The sequence below is a fragment of the Acartia tonsa genome, chromosome 13 (genome assembly GCF_053477335.1).
Source record: "Acartia tonsa isolate MP-2025a chromosome 13, ASM5347733v1, whole genome shotgun sequence".
In the NCBI taxonomy this organism is placed as follows: Eukaryota; Metazoa; Arthropoda; class Copepoda; order Calanoida; family Acartiidae; genus Acartia; species Acartia tonsa.
The window spans coordinates 856,705-881,354 of NC_137272.1; the positions used below are offsets into that span (position 1 = coordinate 856,705).

The 24,650-nt window shown below is 35.6% G+C and overlaps 1 protein-coding gene across 3 annotated transcripts in view; it reads left to right on the plus strand.

Moving 5' to 3' along the window:
- Positions 1–24,439, plus strand: part of LOC145303854 (uncharacterized) — a 156,702-nt gene extending 132,263 nt beyond the window's left edge. For all 3 annotated transcript variants that reach the window (XM_080145507.1, XM_080145508.1, XM_080145509.1), the window contains 7 exons: positions 580–660; positions 2,214–2,309; positions 5,866–6,209; positions 7,038–14,302; positions 16,309–16,576; positions 19,543–22,165; positions 22,614–24,439. In XM_080145507.1, coding sequence (XP_080001633.1) covers positions 580–660; positions 2,214–2,309; positions 5,866–6,209; positions 7,038–14,302; positions 16,309–16,576; positions 19,543–22,165; positions 22,614–22,713 — 10,777 coding nt within the window. In that variant the 3' untranslated portion in view covers positions 22,714–24,439. The remainder of the gene's footprint in view (positions 1–579; positions 661–2,213; positions 2,310–5,865; positions 6,210–7,037; positions 14,303–16,308; positions 16,577–19,542; positions 22,166–22,613) is intronic.
- The last annotated feature ends 211 nt before the right edge of the window (positions 24,440–24,650 follow it).

The following is a 24,650-nucleotide window of genomic DNA, read 5'->3' on the forward strand; positions in this document are numbered from 1 at the left end:
AAGTTTTAAGACCTTTTTTGCTTAACCAGGTACTCTTAAGGAATGGGAAGATTCATATGTCGAGGCTATAAAGTGAGTTTTTATGCAATTTTTAAAAAAAGTCAAAATAAGGACGTCAATTTGTAGAATTGTTTGAATGGAGTTCTTAGTCAATTTTAGTAAAATTACTCTGAATTAAAAAAAAAATTTACAGAAAGACGTAATTTTTAAGATTTTATTTATTATATAAAAAAATTACATAATACACAACACACTCCCGCTATGTCCCTTACGTGCAGTACATTCAAACCTGTACAGACCATTACACATATTTCAAACTGCTGTGTTCTTTCATGCATATTTAAAATTCAAAGTTTTGAACCTATATTTCATATTTTACTTTTCTTCCTAATTCAAGCTGCAATGTTCTCTTTTGCCAGTAAAATATTCTTAAATCAGTGTTGCATTAAAGTAAAAGAAAAGAGTTGGCAAGGGCTATGTGGAGGCAAAGACCCTTTCCCGATTTCTTATTAGGTTATTAGTATATCAGTTGATACATTTATTTTTGTATCTTTTGGGACATAATTGTCAATTTTCTAGGATGTCAAGATCTCCCCAAGAAGAAGACCACAGCTTTAGATCCATACCAGAGGACCAAACCATCGAAAAACCTAAATTCAGGTAGATTTTTACATCCTATTATAAAAGTAGTACTGTCTTTTTTTTCAAAATATTAAGATCTCAATAACTACTGAACAGAACGGATTCTCTAACTTAACATAGGTCCCGTGATGGTTTTAAGCTATTTCTTTTTCAGATTTAAGTATTGGGTGGTTTTAAGCAGGGTTCGGAAGCCGCGCCTCAGCCGCGCATAAGCCTCAGTTTTAAACCTGCTTGTGAGCAGAAAAATAAATTTTTGAAAGAAGGATTGTCTACTAAAGAGACAGTTTTATACATCCAGCTAAATTTTATAGTGATAAAATGACGATTTCACTGAGGCTTACACGCGGCTTACACGAGGCTTCCGATCCCTGGTTTTAAGCTATTTGTCTAGCCCCTTTTTGCCCCTTTGAATACACCTAAATGCAAGAGGTGCAATCATTATAAAACAATTCCTTATAATTTGCTATTGTGTCATTTTGCGACTGTGAAAGTACACCGCTCCATAAATCTTCAAAGAGAATTAAACAGCACACAAGCTCATACTCTTACTTAGGGAAAGAATAAAATTTAGATTTTTATTTTTTATATATAATAAAACTAAGGGGCACTTCAGGCAAGGCAAAATTCGATTTGGGGGGCAAGAGTTTTTCCATGGAAGATTTATCTTGGGAGGTTGGAGGTATATTACAGACATCCTGTTACTTTTTTAAAAGAAAATGGTAAAAGTATGGCCTACTATCTAATTTTTATATTAACCCTCTAATGATAATAGAACTTTTGTCAAAAGGATAATAAACAATGGCAAAGATTTATTTGGCTGCATTGGCAATGGGCTGTAATGATATTATTTCAGAAGTGATGATACACCTTGAAATGCAGAGAGTTAGGGTACAATGCTCTGTTTATTACACTAGTCCCCAAAGTTTTATAATAACGTTAACTTAACCACTAATCCTACGCTACAGAAGGGGCGATTTTGTATATCATCATTGGGGATGTACATTAATTAATCGGCCATTGTCTTATCTCTTTAGATCCCTGAATAAAAGACTTTATTTCACGGCATTGGCAATTAGCTGTAATAATATTAATACAGAAGTGATGACACACCTAGAAATGAAATACAGTTGAAACTTGAATACATTAATATTAAACTTAACACTCTTTGCACCCAGGGATCTAAAGGGATAAGACAATGGCTGACTAATTGATGTAAATCCCCAAGGTTAATACACAAAATTACCCTTTCTGTAGATTATAACTAGTGGTTGAAACTTATGGACACTCAATTTAATTAACCAACCAATTAAAAATCATTATAAGTCCCCAAAGTTGTTAAGCCAAATTCTTGGTACTACTTAGCAATAAGTAAAAAACGGTTCATTAATATTACAGATTTACGGACATATAAAGTATAGACAGACATACGGACATACGTACGACATACAGTCACAGACATAAGTTTTAACCTTTTTTTTGTATAATAATACAAGATTTATGAACAAAAACTTTACTTACTACTTCAATATGAATCCGGCCCAATCCTAGTTCTCATTAATTTTCTTTTTCAGTATTGGAGACGACGACGAAAGTTCACGGCCGGGGAGTACTGGCCCCTCCTCCAGACTCGGGGTATGTGTCCCCCCAGCAACAAATATTAATCTTAGGTAGAGGTGTCCACACATTACAGGGCAATTCTATCTTCCCTTTTCTTACTCTTTTCAAGTCTGTTTGTTTTTTATATGTTTGATCATAATATAACATGTTTTTTGGCCATAACTATGTTAAAAATGGTTACAAAAATAAACCTTTTTCGAACTAAGATACTGAAATAGTTTCTTTGCAAGCCCAAGTAATTAGTTGTGAAATATCTTTCTATTTCATGGAAACATAATATTTAGTAAATATAAAAACCATATTTGCATATTGTTTAGTATTTTCAATTTTCAAAGATATTTTAAAACTGATTACTTGGGTTTGTAAATAACTGTTTCAGTATTTTAGGTCGAAAAAAAGGTTTGTTTTGAAAGCATTTTTGACTAAGTAATGGCCTAATACATGTAATATTATTATGGAACATATAAAAATTAACAGACTTTATAAGCTTTTATGTATAACAACAAAACAAAATAAGACTAAAAAAATTTGGAGACAAAAAACTAAAGTTTTGAAAAATTATTTGTTGAAGAAAATTGGCAATCATTTAAAACAGATGTCCATTGTCCTATCCCTTTAAGAACCCTGAAGATAATGCTTTCTATGTATGATATTTAGAGAGACTTGGGACAATGGGCTGTTTATTACACTGGTCCCCAAAGTTTTTAAAAAACATTTTCTTAATCATTGGCTTTTGATTGGTTGGTTCATTAAGTTGAGTGTTTAACCAATAATTTTATTCTTCTTAGGGGGTACTTTTGAGTATCATCATTGGGGATGAACATCAATTTATCGGCCATTGTCTTATTCCTTTAGTTGCTTGTTTAAATCTGTTGTCTGTTTTTTCAATCAATATTTTTTTAGAACTTTTTTGTCTTAATTTAATCCCTTTTTTTACATCGCCCCTATGGACAGGACTATAGACTAGCTTCCTTTGTACATTTTTATTAATAATCTTAATATTTGCCTTTTTTAATTGAATTAAATATTCATTACTTTTGTGTTTAAAATAATGTAAATTAAAAAACATGGGAAGAGGTGTTTTATAGATCTGTCTATATAGGAGATAGTAAAAAACAAGGATGACAACATGTATAAAAGCAAAACCAATTATAGATTAAAGCAAATAATAATGGTAGTATATGGTCATAAGGGATAAGACAATGGAACATAAATTGATTCCCAATGATGATAAACAATTCCCTCTCCATAGATTAAGATAATTGGTTAAAAGTTTGAACTAACCAATCAATATTTGAAGGAATTAATACAAGTTTTTAAGCAAAGATAAGATATGTTGGTCATAAAAATTTGGGTACCAGTGTAATTTACAGTCCAATTTCCCCTTTCTCCCTGCTTTTTCACGAATAATAAGAAATGGCATTGGCAATATGACATGTTATGTCAGTTTATTCAATGTTTCAAATAGTTAAGAAAGGTAGCTAAAAGCTTTGGTGCATATAGTAGGTAAATTCAGGGAGGGAGGGGACCTTGAGCTGTTTATTATACTAGACCCCGGAGTTTTAATCAGGGGCGTCCAAGCTTTTTTTTTGGGGGGGGGTAAAAAATTTTAGGGGGGGGGGTAATTCGTGTTTGGGGGGGGTAAAATGGCGCGCGAAGCGCGCCGAAATTTTTTTTACCCCCCCCAAAATTTTTACCCCGGGGGTAAAATTTGATTGGGGGGGGTAATTACCCCCCCTAAAGTCTGTTGGGGGGGGTAAATACTCCCCCCAAATCTGTTGGGGGGGGGGTAATTACCCCCCCCAAACTAATTTACCCCGGGGGTAAAATTTTTGGGGGGGGTAATTTAATTATGTAAAAAAAGCACCTACCTAATCTATTAAGTTAATAAGTACTATCCTATAACATAAAGTAGTAAGTAAGGTTTATTTGACTATAGCTTCAGATTTCATTACTTTTAATACTGAGTTCTCCTTTTTAGGAAAGCTTCACATAGATCCCATGATGGTTCCACACTACTATAGGTCAATCCTTTGAGTGGTTTTAGGCTATTTTTCTCCTCCCTTTTTACCCTTTAGAAAAAACGAGTTCTTAGATGCTAAGGGCGCCACTACTATTCAAATATATAGTAGTATCTCATTCTTTAGAACATAAAAATACAATAATTAACTCACTAACCAATGAACCAATATGATTATACATTAAAGTGAAGCGTCTTATAGGTCCTGGTAAGTTTTATAACTAGTTTTGAGACACCCTGACATCCTCCCAAAAAAAAACGCCTATAGAAATTCTTTTTCATTATTTAATGAAATATTTAATTTAGTTAGGTATCTATTTTATGGAATCTTCAGTGCTTTACAATTACATCATAGATCCCCGGGATGGTTTTAGCCCTTATAAAGGCCCAAGCAAATAAAACATGATCAAACTATTAAATTTTTTGTTATCATGGTTAAGAACTGTTTTAACTGGTTGGACTATATTGGGGTATAGTCCCTTTTGTGGCAACGCTCTTTAAGGGGCGTTTCTTCGTTTTTTTCACACAAGCTTCTCTCCTATTTCTAGCCCCTGCGGGGGGCCAATTGCTTAACCATGTGGGGCAATCACCTAAACCAATATAACCTATCCTAAACTAAACTATCAAAAGCCATTTTAAAAATACGACGAATTGCCCCTTAAGGGGCGTTGCCACGATGCAAATTATGTAAAAGACAATAAAAAGAGAGAGAAACTAAAGAAAATTGGGATTTTAACAACAATTAACCAAAACAAAAATATATTCCAATAGAAAAATTTTAAGAGTTTCAGTTAGGGTACATAAATTTTTTTTTTAAGAACATTGAATTTGGGGGGGGTAAATACCCCCCCCCCAAAAAAAAATTTTTTAAAGAACATTTATTTTGGGGGGGGGTAATTACCCCCCAAAAAATGGTTTGGGGGGGGTAAATACCCCCCCAAAAATCGTTGGGGGTGCCTACGGCACCCCCAAGGTAGGGGTAATTTTTTTTGGGGGGGGGTATTGTTTAAAAAATTTTGGGGGTGCCAAATGGCCCATTACCCCCCCCCTTGGACGCCTATGGTTTTAATATAACTTTTTCTTATTTGTTGGCTTAACAACTGTGGAGACTTTTATTAAATTTGATTTGTAGGTCCATCAAGTTGAGTGTCCAAACATTTTAACCACTAATTGTAATTAATTTATCGTCCTTTGTCTTATCCCTTTAGATCCCTGGAGTAAATCACAATAAAAAGTTCATGAGCAATCTCTAATTATAGAAAAGCTTCTTATATTTAACTTTTAACTCGCAATCCTATAATAAAGTAACAGGATGTTTGCTGGTTTGTTCTCAAGGATCTCGCTAACTGCTGAACCGATATGGTTCTTCTTTATATAGTAGCTTCTTTTTGGGCCTGGGAAGGTTTATAACTATTTTGGGAGAGTGTACCACCCCCCTCCCCCCCAAAAAATAGGAGGGATTGTACATTTTCTTTTTGACACTAAAACTAGGGGGGCGGGCAATTCAATTCACCACCAACCGAAGTGCCTCTAGAGGCCTCTAGGGGCGTAAATAACTAGTTTGGACACCTCTAATCCCTTACCAGGATGAAAAAACAAGACTCGTACACAATGGCACTGGAAGAAGACAGTGATGAAGACTACATCGACAAAGAAATCAAGCGGAAAATAGCTCTCAAGCGAACAGAATCCGTCAAAAGCGTGGTCAAAGAATGTATCAACGAAAACGAGGACATATTATACAGGATAAAACGACGAACCAAGCAGGAGCAGGATGTTATTGATAAGCTGAAAACTGAACAGAATAATTTGGTGAACAAGACTGTGCATGCTTTTACCACTGCAGGAGGAGATAGTAATGCTAATATTAAGCATCAAGATAATGGGGAGGAGAATAAGGCGGCTTGTGTTATACAAGCTATTTTCAAAGGTCAAGTTGTGTGCAAATTTTTAAATAAAAAATTAAGCAGCTTATGTGCCTTATAAGAAATGACGTCATACAATACAAATGGCGAATGATAGGTCAGTAAACATTGTAAAAATGCATACTGGCCTATCATTGGTCATTTGTAATACATGACGTCATTTTCTAAAAAAATATATAAGTAGCGCAGCTAATCTTTAATTAGTGTATGTTGACACATCTTTAAATATTTTTAAGCCCATGTTTTCTTTTCAAATTCTTTTTTTAAAAATTTCCTACTTTCCTAAAAAAAACTAAAAATCTAACAAATTTGCGATTGTTCTTTGGTAACAATAACTTTAAGCAATAAAAAAAAACAGCAATCTATTATACAAAGTAGAACGATGTCTGTCCGTCTGTCCGTCTGTCTGTCCGTCTGAAGCTTAAGATCTCAGTAACCACTGAACCAATTGGGCTCTACTCTTCAGGGAATATACCTACTGGTCCTGGATGGTTTTAAGCTATTTTCTTGGGGGGTGGGACACCCCCAACCCCCCCCCAAAAAATGAAAAATACCCCCCCAAAAAAAAAAATTTTTTTTACTTTTTCTTTTTAAATCTAAAATACGAAAAATTAGGTTGATCAAACCTCTTGGGGCAAAGCCCCTAGAGGCTAAGGGCGAAGCCGCTAGTTTATTATACAGTATTTAAATTATAATTAATATTTATACCAAAAAATGTCTCCAACTTAAAACATTTTAACCTATATATTTCTAAATAGGTTATTTTAAAGTATCTGAATTGCAATATTTTTTCAATTTATAAACAAAAAATACAACACAACTTTATTTCCCAGGCTATAAAACCAGAAAAGAAATTGGTGAGCTGAGATCATTCTATTGCAACATGTCAGAGGAGGACACCACCGCCAACAACGGTGGTGGTGCCAGCAAACCTGACAAGGTTGATGGTGGCCTTAAACGTCGCCAGGACTCATACCTGGAGGCTGTGTGCAGTCCCACGGGGAGTGCTGGCAGCGACACAGCTGACCAGCCTCCCACCCCGCCTTCAGAACCGAAACAGCGAAAGTGGAAGACTCGCCAGGAGTCGTATCAGGCCGCCATTCAAGGGGTCCTTGTGGAACCCGCCACTCCAGAACAACCGGCTAATAATAATAATGGCAATGCTGCTCCATCTGCTGCAACCAAACCTGAGTGGAAGAAGAGACAGGACTCATACTTGATGGCTGTCGAAGCGCCTGTCTGGATTACCTCACCTGATGCTGATCACAAAGTGCCAAAAGTTTCTCCGAAAAAGATTAAGAACCGCCAAGAATCTTACAATAAGGCTATCGAGGGAAGCCAATCGTCAATGCAGCTCGCTGTCAAGGATCCAAAGTGGAAGAACCGGCAGGATTCTTATCAGAGGGCCATGGAGTCACATTCTCCAGATGAGAGTTCTGCCAGTATCAAGCAGGATTCTTATCAGCAAGCCGTGGAAATTTCCAATGCAATTAAGACACAGGTACAAAGTAAGATTGAAAAGAAAGTAGTTAATGAACAAATTAAAGCTAAGGATAGACATAAGGAGAAACACTTGAGGGATAAAACTGACACAAAGCACAGTAAAACAACTAGTAGTAAACAGTCCAAGAGCCCACGAAGAAGAACAGAACCAAAGAGAAGAGGATCAACTTCATCTGAAGATGAAAAGAAAACAGCCCGACACAAGCGGACACCTAAATCTAAAGCTACAAAGACTGATAAGTCAAGAGATGCTTCGCAGGAGAAGACAGCAGCTAAACTGCCACATCAAGACACAGCTTTGTCAAAAGGATTCCTGAAGTTTTCGGAGGCAGCAGATGCTGTCAAAGCTGCTATCAAAATTCAATCAGCCTACAGAGGATTCAAAGCTAGAGAGGAAATACGACAACATCATGATAAGAATGACAAGAGTGAATCCCACGATGGCAAGGCAGCTAAATCTGGCATTCCCAGCATTGTTATTGAAGCACAGAAAGATGTTCAAATCAGAACAAAGAAGCCAGTCAGGCAAATGGAGAAAAGGAAAAGAAGGGCTGCCTGGGCAGATGTTGTGGATGCTACCATTACCATACAAACTGCCTTTAGGAGGTACAAGAAGCGCAAGATTGCAAGAGAGCTTGGTGTTGATGATTGTGATAGTCTAGAAAAGGCAGCTGTAAAGATTCAGTCTCAATTTAAGGGTTTTCAAACAAGAAAACAGATGCAAGAAAAGAAGGCAGACAGCACAAAAGAAAAGCAGAGCATATCTAAAACAACTTCTGCAAAGACAAATACAGTTAGGAAAAACAACAATAGTGTTTTCAGTATTGTTTCACAAGTAACATCACCAAAAACAAAGAGAGTTGTCAACAAAGATGAGATTAAGAAAGAAATCAATGCAATTACAAAGACTGCTGAAAAGACAGCGGCTGCTCTGCAGGTCAAGAAGAAGCCGCTAAGATCAGCAACATACACAGTTGAAAATCCCAGAGTGGTCTCTAAGAAAACAACCAAAACTGTCAATGAAGATCTTCCTGACTTAAACTGCAAAGATGTTCAGCAGGCGGCTGTTAAAATTCAATCAGTGTACAAAGGTTTCAAAACAAGGAAAGATATGAAAGAAGCTGAAGAAGATCTACCTGATCTTAATTGTGCAGATGTAGCAGCTGCAGCTGTTAAGATCCAATCTGTGTTTAAAGGATATAAAGTGAGAAAATATCATCCAAAGAAAAATCAAGCTGAAGATTTACCTGATTTGAAATGCAAGGATGTTCAGAAGGCTGCTGTTAAAATCCAGTCAGTCTATAAAGGTTTCCGGACACGGAAGCAGATGAAAGAAGCTGGAGATGATCTTCCAGACCTAAAGGCTGCTGATGTTGCTGCTGCCACTGTCAAAATCCAGGCAGCATTCAAAGGCTTCAAGGTTAGACAACAGCTTAAGCAACAACAAGAGGAAGAATTGCCAGACCTTGAATGTGCTAAGGTGCAAGATGCTACGATTAAGATTCAGTCAGCATTTAGAGGGTTTAAAACAAGAAAGGAACTTACTGCTCCTAAGGATGACACAGAGGACCTACCTGACCTTAATTGTTCTGATGTTGCAGATGCAGCTGTCAAGATTCAAGCAGCTTTCAAAGGATTTAAAGTCAGACAGGCAAAACAAAAGGTAGCACAAGAAGAAGAAGAAGATCTTCCTGACCTAGAATGTTCAAAAGTCCAGGATGCTACTGTCAAAATTCAATCAGCTTTCAGAGGTTTTAAGACAAGAAGGGAGCTTAAGACAACTGAAAATAATGAAGTAGAAGATTTACCTGACCTGAATTGTTCAGATGTTGCAGATGCTGCAGTTAAAATCCAAGCAGCATTTAAAGGATTCAAGACAAGGCAAAAGATTAAAGAACAAGAAGATTTGCCTAATCTCAAATCCAAAGATGTTCAAAATGCAACCATCAAAATTCAATCTGCATACAGAGGTTTTAAAATTAGGAAGGATCTGAAAGATGCAGGGGAAGATCTTCCTGACCTTGGCTGTGCTGATGTTGCAAATGCTGCTGTCAAAATTCAAGCAGCATTTAAAGGTTTTAAGACAAGACAAAAGTTTAAGAAACCTCAAGATGATCTTCCTGATATTAATTGTTCTAAAGTACAAGATGCAACAGTCAAGATCCAATCAGCTTATAGAGGATTCAAGACAAGAAAAGATCTCAAGGATTCTGGTGAAGATTTACCTGATCTGAAGGCAGCTGATGTTGCAGCTGCTACAATCAAAATTCAAAAGGTCTACAGAGGTTTCCAGGTGAGAAAGAAGTTGCAAAACAAGGATGACCTACCTGATTTGAAGTGTAAAAACGTTAAAGATGCAACTGTTAAGATACAATCAGCCTACAGAGGATTTAAGACAAGAAAAGATCTTAAAGAAGCAAATGAAGATCTACCTGATTTGAAGAGTGCTGATGTAGCTAATGCCACTGTAAAGATCCAGGCTGCCTTTAAAGGATTTAAAGTTAGGCAAGATATGAAACATGCAAAAGAGGCACAAGAAGACCTTCCTGATCTTCAGTGTGCGAAGGTTAAAGATGCCACTGTAAAAATCCAATCAGCCTTTAGGGGTTTTAAAACCAGACAGAATCTGAAAGAAACAAATGAAGATCTTCCTGATTTGAAAGCTGCTGATGTTGCTGCGGCTGCAATAAAAATACAAGCAGTCTACAAAGGATTCCAAACACGAAAGCAGTTTAAGAAACAGGATAATGACTTACCTGACTTAAAGGCTAAAGATGTTGCTGATGCTACCCTTAAGATTCAAACAGTATACAGAGGTTTCCAAGCAAGACAGACTGTGCAAAAGAAGAAGGAGGAAAAGTCAATTATCAAAATACAATCTGCATACAGAGGCTTTAAGACCAGGAAGGAAATGAAAGCAGCTGGTCATAGTATGTCTAAACTTAATATGATTGATGCTGCATTAGCTGTGGTGAGAATCCAACGTGCCTACAGAGCCTACAAGGAGCGGCAAAGACAACAGGAACTTCCTGATTTGCAGTGCAAGGATGTACAAAAAGCTGCAGTTAAAATTCAATCAGTATACAAAGGTTTTAGAACAAGAAAACAAATGAGAGAAGCCGGTGAAGACTTGCCTGACCTCAAAGCAGCAGATGTTGCTGCAGCTACCATTAAAATCCAAAAGGTTTACAGAGGCTTCCAGGTTAGAAAGAAGCTCCAAGAAAGGGAAGATTTGCCTGATCTGCAGTGTAAGAATGTTCAAGATGCCACAGTCAAGATCCAATCAGCCTTCAGAGGATTCAAGACAAGAAAAGAACTCAAAGATCAGAATGAAGATTTGCCTGACCTAAAGGCTGCAGATGTTGCAGCTGCTACAATCAAGATTCAAAAGGTGTATAGAGGATTCCAGGTCAGAAAGAAAATGAAGGAAGATTTGCCTGACCTAAAGTGTAAAGATGTACAAAAAGCAGCTGTGAAGATTCAATCAGTCTATAAAGGATTCCGAACAAGAAAGCAAATGAGAGCAGCTGGCGAAGACTTACCTGATCTAAAAGCAGCTGATGTCGCAGCAGCTACCATAAAGATCCAAAAAGTTTACAGAGGCTTTCAAGTCAGGAAGAAAATGAAGGATGATTTGCCTGACCTGAAGTGTAAAGATGTTCAAAAAGCAGCCGTAAAGATTCAATCAGTTTACAAAGGATTCCGAACAAGAAAGCAAATGAGGGCAGCTGGCGAAGACTTACCTGATTTGAAAGCAGCTGATGTAGCAGCAGCTACCATTAAGATCCAGAAAGTCTATAGAGGATTCCAAGTTAGAAAGAAGCTCCATGAAAAGGAAGATTTGCCTGATCTGCAGTGTAAGGATGTTCAAGATGCAACTGTCAAGATCCAATCAGCTTTCAGAGGTTTTAAAACAAGAAAAGAACTTAAAGGCCAGAATGAAGATTTGCCCGATTTGAAAGCAGCTGATGTTGCAGCAGCGACTATTAAGATCCAGAAAGTTTATAGGGGATTCCAAGTTAGAAAGAAGCTCCATGAAAAGGAAGATTTGCCTGATCTGCAGTGTAAAAATGTTCAAGATGCAACTGTCAAGATCCAATCAGCTTTCAGAGGTTTTAAAACAAGAAGAGAACTTAAAGGCCAGAATGAAGATTTGCCTGATTTGAAAGCAGCTGATGTTGCAGCAGCTACCATCAAGATCCAAAAAGTTTACAGAGGCTTCCAGGTCAGAAAGAAGCTTCAGGAAAAGGAAGATCTGCCAGATTTGAAGTGTGAGAAAGTTCAAGATGCAACTGTGAAGATCCAATCAGCTTTCAGAGGTTTTAAAACGAGGAGAGAACTTAAAGGCCATAATGAAGATTTGCCTGATCTTAAAGCAGCTGATGTTGCTGCTGCAACTATTAAGATTCAAAAGGTTTATAGAGGATTCCAAGTCAGGAAGAAAATGAAAGAAGACTTACCTGACCTAAAGTGTAACAAGGTTAAGGATGCTACTGTTAAAATACAATCAGCCTACAGAGGTTTTAAGACAAGAAAGGATCTTAAAGAAGCTGGAGAAGATCTTCCAGACCTTAAAGCTGCCGATGTTGCAGCAGCAACAATCAAAATTCAAAAAGTGTACAGAGGTTTCCAGGTCAGAAAGAAATTACAAGAAGATCTACCAGATCTTAAATGCAAAAAGGTCAAGGATGCAACAGTTAAAATCCAATCTGCATATAGAGGATTCAAAACAAGGAAAGATCTGAAAGAGGCTGGTGAGGACCTACCAGACCTTAAAGCTGCTGACGTTGCTGCTGCAACAATAAAGATTCAGAAAGTTTACAGAGGGTTCCAAGTTAGAAAGAAACTTCAACAACAAGAGGATCTTCCTGATCTAAAATGTGGAAAAGTTCAAGATGCTACTGTTAAAATACAATCTGCTTTCAGAGGTTTTAAAACTAGAAAAGAGCTCAATGATCAGAAAGATGATCTGCCTGATCTTAATTGTAAAGATGTTGCAGATGCCACCCTAAAAATCCAGTCCGTGTTCAGAGGATTCCAAACAAGGAAACACATGAAGAAAGGAAAGGAGGAAGCTGAAGACCTACCTGACCTGGACTGTGAAAAGGTTCAGGATGCAACAGTCAAAATCCAGTCAGCGTTTAGAGGATTCCAAGTAAGGAAACAGAAAAAGGCTACTGATGAAGATTTACCTGACCTTGGTGCTCCAGAAGTTATGGATGCTGCTATTAAAATTCAAAGTGTGTTTAAGGGTTTCAAAACAAGAAAAGATCTTAAAACCAAAAAGGAAGAAGAAGAGTTACCTGATCTCAATGCAGCAGATGTTAAAGAAGCTGCAATTAAGATCCAATCAGCGTATAAAGGTTTCAAGGTTAGAAAAGACTTGAAAACTGAGGATGATGATCTTCCAGACCTTTCCAACAATCAAGTAAAAGATGCCACACTTAAAATTCAATCAGCATACAGAGGTTTCAGAACAAGGAAAGAGCTGAAAGAATCCTGCAATGAAGATCTTCCTGACTTGAATGCTGCAGATGTTGCAATGGCAGCTGTTAAGATTCAAGCTGCCTACAAAGGATTCAAGGCAAGAAAACAGGTTGGACAAAAGAGAGATATTTTAAGTGATCTTCAAGAGGCAGAACAAACTGAAGCTTCAATTAAAATTCAATCCATGTGCAGAGCCTACCAGGCAAAGAAAAGAGTTCAGAAGTTGAAGGAGGAAAAGGAAATGTTGTCATGCCCTGACATTGCCAGAGCAACAATTAGAATTCAAGCATACTTCAGGGGTTTCAAAGCCCGACAGGCATTGAGGAAACAAAAGGAACGCCAAGCTGTTTCAGCCACAGCTCTGTCAGAAGCTGCCTGGATGGTGAAGCTGAAACAAGAAAAGCCTGCCCATCCAAAGTTCAGATCACTGCCCAAAACTCCAGCACAATCCATAGATTTATCTAATGAAGACTTAGAAATTGCTCAAAGGAAGGAACTCTTTGCATCTAAATTCCAGCCTCGTATGACAGTCTCCCCTGCTGGACAGAGGATAAAACAAAGTGTGCCCCAACAAGTTGATGAATATGACATGAAGAAAAAACCCAAGAAAATGATGACTTTGCCGCCTGTGGCAGTCACTGAGGACAAGTCAGGTGAATATGAACATCATCCTGCTGATGTTGTTATTGCCGCTATGACTATCCAAAGATTCTTCAAGAAAATCAGGGAAAACAAACAAAAGAAAAAACTGAAGAAAAAATCCCAAAGCGAACAGTCTTCTGATACAGACAGCAACACTTCTTCGTATGATGATTCAAGTGATGATGAATCCAAAGGTGATGATGATAAGCGACCTACTCGCAGGGCTGACACATCAGATTCCAGTTCTGAATCAGAACAGGACTCGCAAAGGCGCCAGGCTCCGGATTCAAGTCCTGATTCATCCGCGACTGAGTCAGAAGCGACTGACAACGATGATAATGAAGAAATTGATGATGATTCTGATGCTGAGAGTTCTTCGGTGAAAAAACGCCCCGCACATCCCAAGATGGACAGTAGACAGAGCACTGTAGATTCGGTGGATGCACAAAATAAAAAAAAGTATTGGGTAAATATTTCTATGTATTTAAACAGTAGATTAGATATTGCACTAAATTAAGATATCCATTAGTTTTAGAAACAGATTTTTTATCTGAAAGAAAACTACATTACCTTTCACTCTCCAATTAAATGAGTTGAGAAGTTCCAATTGCTTTTTACAGATGAACAATTTGTTTCTGTTTATTTTTAAATGTTATAATATTTCTTTTGGTTGAAACGTTTTAAACAAAATTTCATTAGCTCTTTACAATTTTTTATGAAAGTACTTCAATAATATTATTTCTTAACATATTACTTTACATAAGTTTACTGTTCTTTTGTCATCAGAAGCAACTCATAGCTTATGGATGTAATTGTATTTGTTTAAATTTTAAATAGCTCTCTCTCATGTAAACAAATCTGGTTAAATCTAATTCAAATTTGTTTCTTGGAAAAGAAAAATATTTAGATTGTAAAACAAATTTAAAAGCAAGAAGAAACATTATACATTTTCCTAGGTGTAGTTCCATGAAAAGTATTTTAAACAGAAAGGGATGGGACAATGGGCTGTTTATTAGACTAGTCCCCAAAGTTTTTTAACAATGTTTTCTTATTTGGTTGTTTAACACCTTTAGGGACTTTTGTGAATTTTGATCCATTAAGTTGAGTGTTCAAACGTTTCAACCACTATTTTTAATCTATAGAAAGGTTAATTTTGTTTATCATCATTGGGGTTGTCCATCAATTTGTCAGCCATTGCCATATCCCAGATTACTTAAAATTAATTCAGAAATAAATTTGCCCATAACTATCCAGGGAAAAGAAAGTGGTTAGCTTGATCTCAATGGACAAATAAAAATACTTTAAGTTACTGAACTCATTAACTATACTTTACCTCTTTATTTGTTGTATAGGATTACAAAAAGAATTTAAACTTTAAAAAAAAAAATTTAAATTAAACCAAAAGAAATATTTATTTCTCACTTCTCACTGGAAAACGAGTTTGAAAACAATAAAAAAACCTAAGCTATAAAATAAGATTTCTTACTAAAGATAATTGGCAAGAAACAATAGCCATTTATCGCATCGTATTATAAACAGTTTTCCTTGGATATAAAAATGTACAATTATAAGATCTAAACTATTTTTTTAAGCTAGTTTTAATCTTACGATTGTGCATTTTTATATTTTAAGAAAACTGGATATAATACAATGCTATACATAATTTTTAAGTATGGCTGAGAACCAGTTCTAATCCACTGGATATTAATCGGTTTCGAAGTCATACTGGAAAGTGTTTTATAGTTTTCAAATTAACTTCCAGAGAGGAATATAAGAATAAGATTAATCCAATGAGAAAATACTGATTTAATTATATAAAATAGATATAGATTTAATAGATAGATTAAATTTAAAAACGGGAGATATATATACTATATAGTTCTATTGGAAGTAAAAAAAAGGCATTGTCTTTAAAATGGTTAAATTTTAAAAGCTTTTATTTTTGCACTATTGCTTTTTAACAAACATGCAAAAATTATAATTTTTGATGATAAATAACAGTATTGTTACAAATATATTTTTATTAAATAAAAATTTAGTAAAAATGTTAAAAAACATTCTAGAAATTCTGCAAAAAGAATAATTTAAAAGCAAGTTTTTATGCGCGTTTAAATTACAGAATTTCTTACTATTTAATTTACTAGCGGCAACTCAACTAGAAGCCTCTAGGCGCACTTAAAAGTCGCCCCCCCCCCCCCATTATCAATGTAGATTTTTAAAAGAAAAAGTAGAAATTTTTATGGGGGAAGGGGGATTTTTTATTTGGAGATTAGAGATACGCTCTTCCCAAATATTTATAAACTATAAACCTTCCCAGTACATATAAGAAGCTTCTCTGTAAAGGAGAACCATATCGGTTACTACTTTATATAATAGGATAGGATTGCTATTTTTCAAAATATAATACTTTTATTTATCACCATTTATCTGCAAGTCCTAATTTTTAATAAATTAACATTATTTAATATTCAGAGTAAAACCCGGCAGTTTGACGAAATAGCTATGGCCGCTGTCACCCTTCAGCGCTGGTGGCGCGGCGTAGCCGCCAGAAAACGCCAAGAAAAAGCGGCTGCAGCCGCCAAAAAGCAGCTGCAACCCAAAGTATCAAATGTGCAGGCGACCATGTTTGCGGCTATGACAATCCAACGGGCGTTTAAGAAGTACATTGCTCGGAAGCGCCGGAAGGAGGAGGTTAGAAAGATGACTTCTGCTGCGGTTATGATTCAGAAAAATTATAAAGGTAACTAATATCATTACACTTTCAGGGATCTTAACGGATAAGACAATGGACGCTAATTTGTGTTTATCCCCAATGATGATTAACAAAATTACCCCATCTGTATATTAAAAGATTGATGAAAAGTTTGGACACTAGACTAATAGTCTGAAACCAACCAATCAAAATTTAATAAAAGTACTCAAAGTCTATGAGCCAAACAATAACATGGTTATAAAACTTTGGGTACCAATTTATTTGTCACTCAATGTCCCCTTCCTCCCATGGTATTTCTGGGTTTTCAAGTTCAAAACCCTTTATTTCATACGAAAATTGTCAATAACGGCTGAATTCGTTTGCTTAAGTTTTGTGTTCAAACGTTTCAACCACAAGATTTAATATACAGATAGGGGTAATTTTGTGTATAATCATTGGGGAAGTACACTGCACATAAATTTATAGGCTATTGTTTTATCCCTCTAGATACCTGACATAAATGCAATCCAAACTTTAATAATTTTAGCAATTTCATAAACTGATATTTCATACTGTTTGCATATAATCATAAATTTAGGGAAAATAAAATAGTGCAAAAAATAGGTTAAGTTTGATACCATTTTGTTTAATACAGGCCTCTAACTAGGGACGTCCAGAGGGGGGGGAGGGGTGATTATCAACCCCACCCCCTCTCTTTTTAGGAGTGTTCTATGAAATTTCTACACCCTCCCCCTCTGACAAAAATTTGATGATTAGGGATTGTTTTTAAGGTGGCTGTAAATGAAAATATTTTGCAAGCCATATCTTTATAATTAAGTCTTTTGTTGATATGATAAGGGCATTACTTATGTATCACATCGTATTATAGACAGCTTTCGCGGATATTTAAAGTAAAAAGTTAATAAATCAAAACCAGGCTAAGAAACTGGTATTAGTTCTATGATTTTTATTTTAATATTCGTGAAAAAAAATGTATGTAATACGATGCTATATATGATTTTTCGGTATGCCTGAGAACCGGTTCTAATTAAACGGATATTAATCAGTTTCAAAGCCATACTGAAAAAATGTATTACAGAGAACTTAACAATCTCACTCTCCCTGAATTTAAATGTTTTACTGATGCAATTGGATTTGGTTTTGTAAAAGAAATTATTACTGGTGTAAAATAAAACATACTTTTGCAATTTTAGTGTACTGTCATTTTCATAAAGGGATAAGACAATGTTCGATAAAATGATGTAAAACCTCAATGATGATACACAAAATTACCCCTTCTATAGGTTACAGTTAGTGGTTGAAACATTTGGACACTCAACCTTTTGATAAATCAACCAATTAAAATTCAATAGTCCCCAAAGTTGCTGAGCCAATGAATAAGAAAATGGTATTATAAAACTTTGGGGATTAGTGTAATAAACAACGCAATGTCCCTCCCTCCACGCATATTCATAGATTAATTTTAGTTATTTTAACTCAGTACAACTCAATTCTAAAGAGTATAGCTTTTTTATATATTTTAATTTTTATTAAGTGGCGTGCACAGCAATTCACCGGTGGGGGGGATTAAGGGTGTAAAGGTGTTAATACTGTTATTGTAAGAATAGAGAAAAAATAATTTTATTTCTATTACTTATATTACTTATTTTTTTGAAAAGTTTTTCCACTGATAGTTTGTACAACCTAATCTAGTTATAATTTAATCCAAAAAAAAATTAGGTGTTTCAAGAAATCTTTGAGGAGTATAAAGTGTATGAAAATAAGACAGAAAGACTTTGAGAGGAGCTTTGCTTCAAGATATATAAAAATATCTGCCTTTGTGTAACAAAATCTACTTTAATACTTTTACATATCTACAAACAAATGTTTAGTATTAGTATTGCAGCTACTATACAATTTAGTCGTGTCGGTTAAAGTAGCAACCCAAAACCCTTTAAAGTGCCTATTATTTAAGTGCCGAAACATCCCCAATGGCGTCATTTAGAATTTATATTATTCTAATGTGACGTCATTCAGGATACATTGACTGAAAGTTTTTAAATTTTAACCCCTTTTTAATAGGCACTATAAAGAGCTTCTTGCAATACTTGAAATTTGACAATTATATCCTTATTTCTGTCGGTCAGTCAGTCCTTTAGACTTAATTTTATACCCTCTTTTTTCTCCTCATTTTCTAAGAATTTCACCTTTTTTTCTCAAGAATCTTCGCTACCACTTAATGTACTTGTCCATAATTTGTTTTACGAAAGGACAGATTTTCTATCTGCTCTTATACAGGGAGGGAGGGGACAATGGGCTGTTCATTACACTAGTCCTCAAAGTCTCATAATAACGTTTTCTTAATCGTTGGCTTAACAACCTTGGTGACTTTTCTTGAATTTTGATAGGTTAGTTCATTAAGTTGAGTGTCTAAACGTTACAACCACTAATTCTATTCTACTGAAGAGTTAATTTTCTGTATAATCATTGGAGATGTATATCAATTTATTGGCCATTGTCTTATCCCTTTAGATCCTGATTCTTATATCATAATTTATAATGCATCAGACTGCTAAGTAGTTATTTTTCAGTCTTAATAAGTCAGCAAAACTAGAAAGACAATAAAAAAAATATTTACATAATAGAACAAAATGTTAAATATCATTTTTGATTTTAAAGGTATAAAATAAATTTTCTGTAAGAAATTTTAACCATTAAAATCTTATGCTTGTATTATAATTCTTTTTAAATCTAAATAACCTTCAAACCTACTCTACTCGTCTTATTTGAATTACAGTTGTCCTATAAAATGAAAGTATGTCCTTAAACAATATCCTGCATTTAAGCAGTATTGCAAAAAAAAACACATTTTACAAATTTGTTCAGACTAATACTTTTATATTTTGCTTATTCATTTCTGACACTCTTCAAGTGTTAATGTTTGTTTGTCTTTCCATTCTCGAGCTTCGCTTCTGTAGATGTTTTATAAAAACTGATTGAATATTTTTGTTTAGGATTCCATGTCCGGAGAAAGCTGCGCATGGAGCTGATGGCTGATGCTGCCAATGCATTCCTCAGCAAGGAGGAGAAAACAGATGATGAACGAGTGCTCCACGCAGTTCTCACCATTCAGAAGAACTTCAGGGCATACAAGCGAAGGAAGGCCAGGCAGTCAGCAATTTTGATTGGAGCCGCGGTGAGAATTCAAAGCGTGTTCCGGGGATTCAAGGCTCGGAAGAAGTACAGGGATTTTGTTAAGAAGGGGGACAAGACAAATATTTGTGATGGAGACACTTTACAAGCTGCTCTCAAGCTTCAGTCAGGCATTAGAGCAGGAGGTGCTAAGCGTGTAGATGATCAAGTGCCTCGAACTCCCAAAGCTTCGTTTGATTCTTCCAGCAGCAGTGGTCCTGCCTCCCCAGTGCCCAGCAGCAGCGGTCCTGCCTCGCCTGTGCCCAGCAGCAACGGGCAACCCGATGACGAAAAGGATGGGAAAATATTTGCAACGACATCTGAAAGCGAAAATGAAACTATTGACGCCAAGTCTGTGACCTCTGATGATGATGATAAAACACCCACAAAGGATGAGGAAAAAACTGTAATTGAAACTATTGAAGCAAAAAAGACCTTGCTCAAGAAACAATCAATTATAGACATGTTTAAGGGTCAAACTGAATCTGCTCCTGCAACTAATGGCGATTCTAGCAAACCCAAGGAAGAGCCGAAATCAAAGCTTGGAGGATTTTTCTCCATGTTTAAGAAGGCTGAAAAAGTCCCACAGCCCACACCACAACCTGTTCAGCAAAAACCACAACAACCACAACAAGCTGTGCCACAAAAACCACAGCAACCCCCTCAACCTGTTCAGCAAAAGGAACCACCAAAACAACCTGAACAACAAAAAGAACCAGCTAAAATTTTATCCCCACCCTCCCAACAACCAAAGGAGGAAAAGATTGAAACTGCCCCAGCCAAGCCAGAGCCCAAACCTGTAACCCCACCACCTACAACATCCAAAGAAGCTATGAAGCAAAAAGATAAGCCAGCAAAACTGCTTCGCAAACAGACAAGTGACAGTTCAGAAACAGAATCAGAAGATGACAATGATATGATTTCAAGAGATAACTCTATTGATCTTCTTGATGATGAGCCTAAGAAAGGATTTAAGAGCAGTGCAACAGAATCTGCAACAGATTCAGATAAGGATAAAAAAGAGGCAATGAGTAAATCAGCTTCGGCTGACAGTGCTGATTCTGAAAAGGTAAAATCCAAGGCTGTCAGCAAGACTGCTTCCGTTGAAAGTGAGGAAGACTTGAAAAAGGATCTAATTCACAAAGTTCTAACTGCTGTAGAAGAAAACTGGCTAAATCAAGCTCCCAAACCAACTTTGGACAAAGTAAAAGCTTTGCAAGCTCCAGATTCCGATCCTGAGCTAGAAAATTCTGAGCGTAGTACAAGTGAGGCTGATTATATTAAAAAGAAGCTTAAGGCTCAGAAATCCAAGGATCTTGGCAGCGATGATGAGGGAGCTCAGTTGTGGAGGCAAGAATCGGCTGATGGAGAGTTCCCCTACATTGAGACAACCTTGCCACAGGAACGCAGTGGAACAGTTGCCATAACTCCATCAAAACAACGTCTTAGTGATCAATGCAAGCTGAGCAGTATTGAGAGACCAAGAAGCATGCAATCCCAAACACAACCAGGTAAACTGGATAACTTTGCACGTGCTACACCTTCAACAAAACCAGTTGCATCTGTTGCAGACCCTAAGAAGGTGGAGGACAAGATTAAGGTAAAATTGCCACATCAGCTTTCAAAATCTAAAATGTTGGTCAAGTCAAAATCTGATGTGGAGGGCAAAGCGCCTGGAGCCAGAATTGTGCCCAAGAACCTACCCCTGACAGGAGCACCTAGGAAGCAAATGCCTGCCAGACAGATGAGTGCAGCGGCTGTAACCACCAAAAGTGACTGGGTCGACTGCGAAAAACTGCCAGAGGCCAAAAAGACTGTTAAAAAATACAGTACTTCAGACTCTGCACGTAAAAGATTGTCAGGTGAATTTCCTGACGGCCATCAGACATCAACTACAACCCACAGACACTCATCAACATCATCAACCGGAGCACAAGACAGAGTTGTGTCACCTGAGGAATGTTCTTGCGAGTGCCACCATGAGTCGCCTGTCAAGGTAATCTCCCCTACATCAGCAACCTCCATGTTTGCCAGGGGCCTGTCAGCGGCCACTGGAGTTGGAGTTGGAGCTGGAGCAGGCAGCAGTAACTCCAGCAGTAGTGGTGGAGCCAAACCTAAGGTCAACCCAAGAACCTCATCAATCACTGCCCGCTCCAAGCCCATAGTATCCCAAAAATCATCTGATCGATTGGCAAGTGCTAAAACAGCTGCCACAAAAACAACATCTGCAAAAACTGCTGTAGCTAAAACTACAAGTTCAACATCAGCCAAGATGACAGCTGGCAGTAGCACCAAAACAGGCATAGCTGCTGCTAGGAAAACATCTGTAGAAGCTCCAGGTTCCAAGACGGTATCGAAGGCTGGACCAAGTGCAACCCCGAAGGGCTCTCCTCCACCCCCAGTTCCAATAAGAACCACTAGCGTCAGCAAATCTAAAAATGCTAGGTAAGCAAACTCACTATAATTCTGAAACTTATTTTTACAGCAATTTTCAAATTTTACTTCGTTTCAAAATTCAATTCAACAAAACTATGATATTTTTATCAGGGATCTAAAGGGATAAGACAATGGCCGACTAATTGATGTACATCAAAAATTCTAATACAAATTACCCCTTCTGTAGATTACAATTAGTGTTTGAAACATATTGACACTCAGTTTAATTAACCAACCAATCAAGATAACTATAGTCCCCAAAGTTGTTAAGCCAAAGAATAAAAAAACGTTATTATAAAACTTTTTGGAATTGTGTAATAAATAGCCCATTGTCCCCTCTTTTCCTGTAATTTTATTCAAATATAGTTTAACCAATAGACAAAATAAGTTGTTTCCCTTAAAATTTAATGCTTTTAAAGCGAAGCTTTTTTTATGATTTATTACTTTCTTATTTCAGTGACCGTGAGATTTCCACAAATACTCGTGTGGTAAGGGACGGAACTGGAAGGATTGTCGAACGAACAGTAACAAAAACATCGCAAGTCAAACGGGCATAAATCAGCAATCAAAATTAATCTCAGCAAAAAAAGAAGAATGTTTGTCCTAAAAAAAAAGCTTATTGAAATCCTGAAATTTTGCTTAAAAGTCATATTGATCAATCTAAAAAAGCAACAATCAAACCCTCTCCTCTCAACAGCTGAAGAACCTTGCTGTCAACTATCAAACGCTTTGAGTCAGTCAACAAAAAAATTTGGTGGATTTTTTACCAAAATTTTGGAAGATTTTTCCCGTCTCAGCTTATCAAAGACAATTCCTGCATGAACAAAAATGGACGTATTAGCATATCACAAGTTATACATAAAAAAACACTAAGAATCATAGTGATTTTTGCATTAAAAATCCTAAAAATTAGTTATTAAATTTAGGTCTTTTCAGCACCTATTTATGATAATTTTATCTATGCAATTTATAAATTAATAATTACAACTGCTTATTATGCAAAGGAGAATTAGAAACAACAAAAAAAACAGTGAATGTGATCTTTATATAATGTTATAAAGAAAAAAAGTTATTATTAATTACTATACTCTGTAAATATGCACTAAAAAAACAGATTTTAAAAAGCTCTTTAGAAGTTATTATTATACCCATATTCTATATATAAACCTTAGAAAAACACTTATAATTATTAATATTATTATCCTTTATATACATTTTAATTATTATTTGGCTATCCTTATAAGATTTTTATGCTTATAAAAACGCCGTTTTTTTCAACCATTATTACCTTATTATTAAAAACTTGATGGATTACTTACAAATTTTTCAGAGTTCAAAAATACATAATATCATTAAAAACATGCATTTACTCAAATTTTTAGATTTTCTCAATTCTACAAAAAAAGCTTTTTATATTTTTAGCAATAAAAACTGTTTTGATCGCTGTTATACTTATTATAGAAGCAACTTATTGTGCCTAATAGAAAATGACGTTATACAATACAAAAGACAAATGATAGGCCAGTATACATTTTGCCATTGGCCAATTACAATTTATACTGGCCTATCATAGGTCATTTGTATTGTATGACGTCATTGTTTTGAGGCACAATAAGCTGCTTTTTGTTATACAAAAAACCTTATTGATTCAACCTTATTACTGATAATTCATAATTTATATGTTTTTCTTCTATATAATTTTATCAAAAAAAATAAATGCATAATAATATTCAAAATCTATCATTAAAATTATTTCTTATTATGAATTTTGTCGACTTGTTAATAAAGCATTTTTTAGTATTAAGTTAAATAAAAAAAAAGTTACAAAAATGAGAAGCAGGTTATAGAGTATATAATGATGTGATACAATACAAATGACCAATGATAGGCCAGTATACATTTAACCATTAGTCAATAAAAATGAATACTGGCCTATCATTGGTTATTTGTATTTTATGACGTCATTTTTATAGGCACTAAAAGCTGCTTCTAAAAATGAGGGTTAAAGGTATTGTTAATTTTTAATGAATCTCTGTTAAAAAATTTAAAAGTCTACATTTATTCTTTAAGTATATTATAATCTAACTAACAATAAACTTTTAACATAATCCTAATGGTAAATTGCCCTTTTCTAATACAAAAAAACATCAGTTTAATTAAATACAAGATCGAAAATGAACCAAAGGAAAATGTAAAATAATGTTATAATCCATATCTTTTTTGTTTATATTTAATTGTCAAATTCAAGTTAGAAATTCTAAATAATAAAGGTTTTATATGATACTTTTTTTGTGATTTTAGAAGCTAAGCCACTCTATCATTAGGAACTGTATTTACGTCATTCCGTTTGTAAGTTGATAGACTATATCTTTTTTACAGGTTACTAGGCTATACAAATTTAACATTAAATAAGTCCTATAGTAAAACTAAGCAGGGATCTAAAGGGATAAGACAATGCCCGATAAATTTATGTACACCATCCATGATACACAAA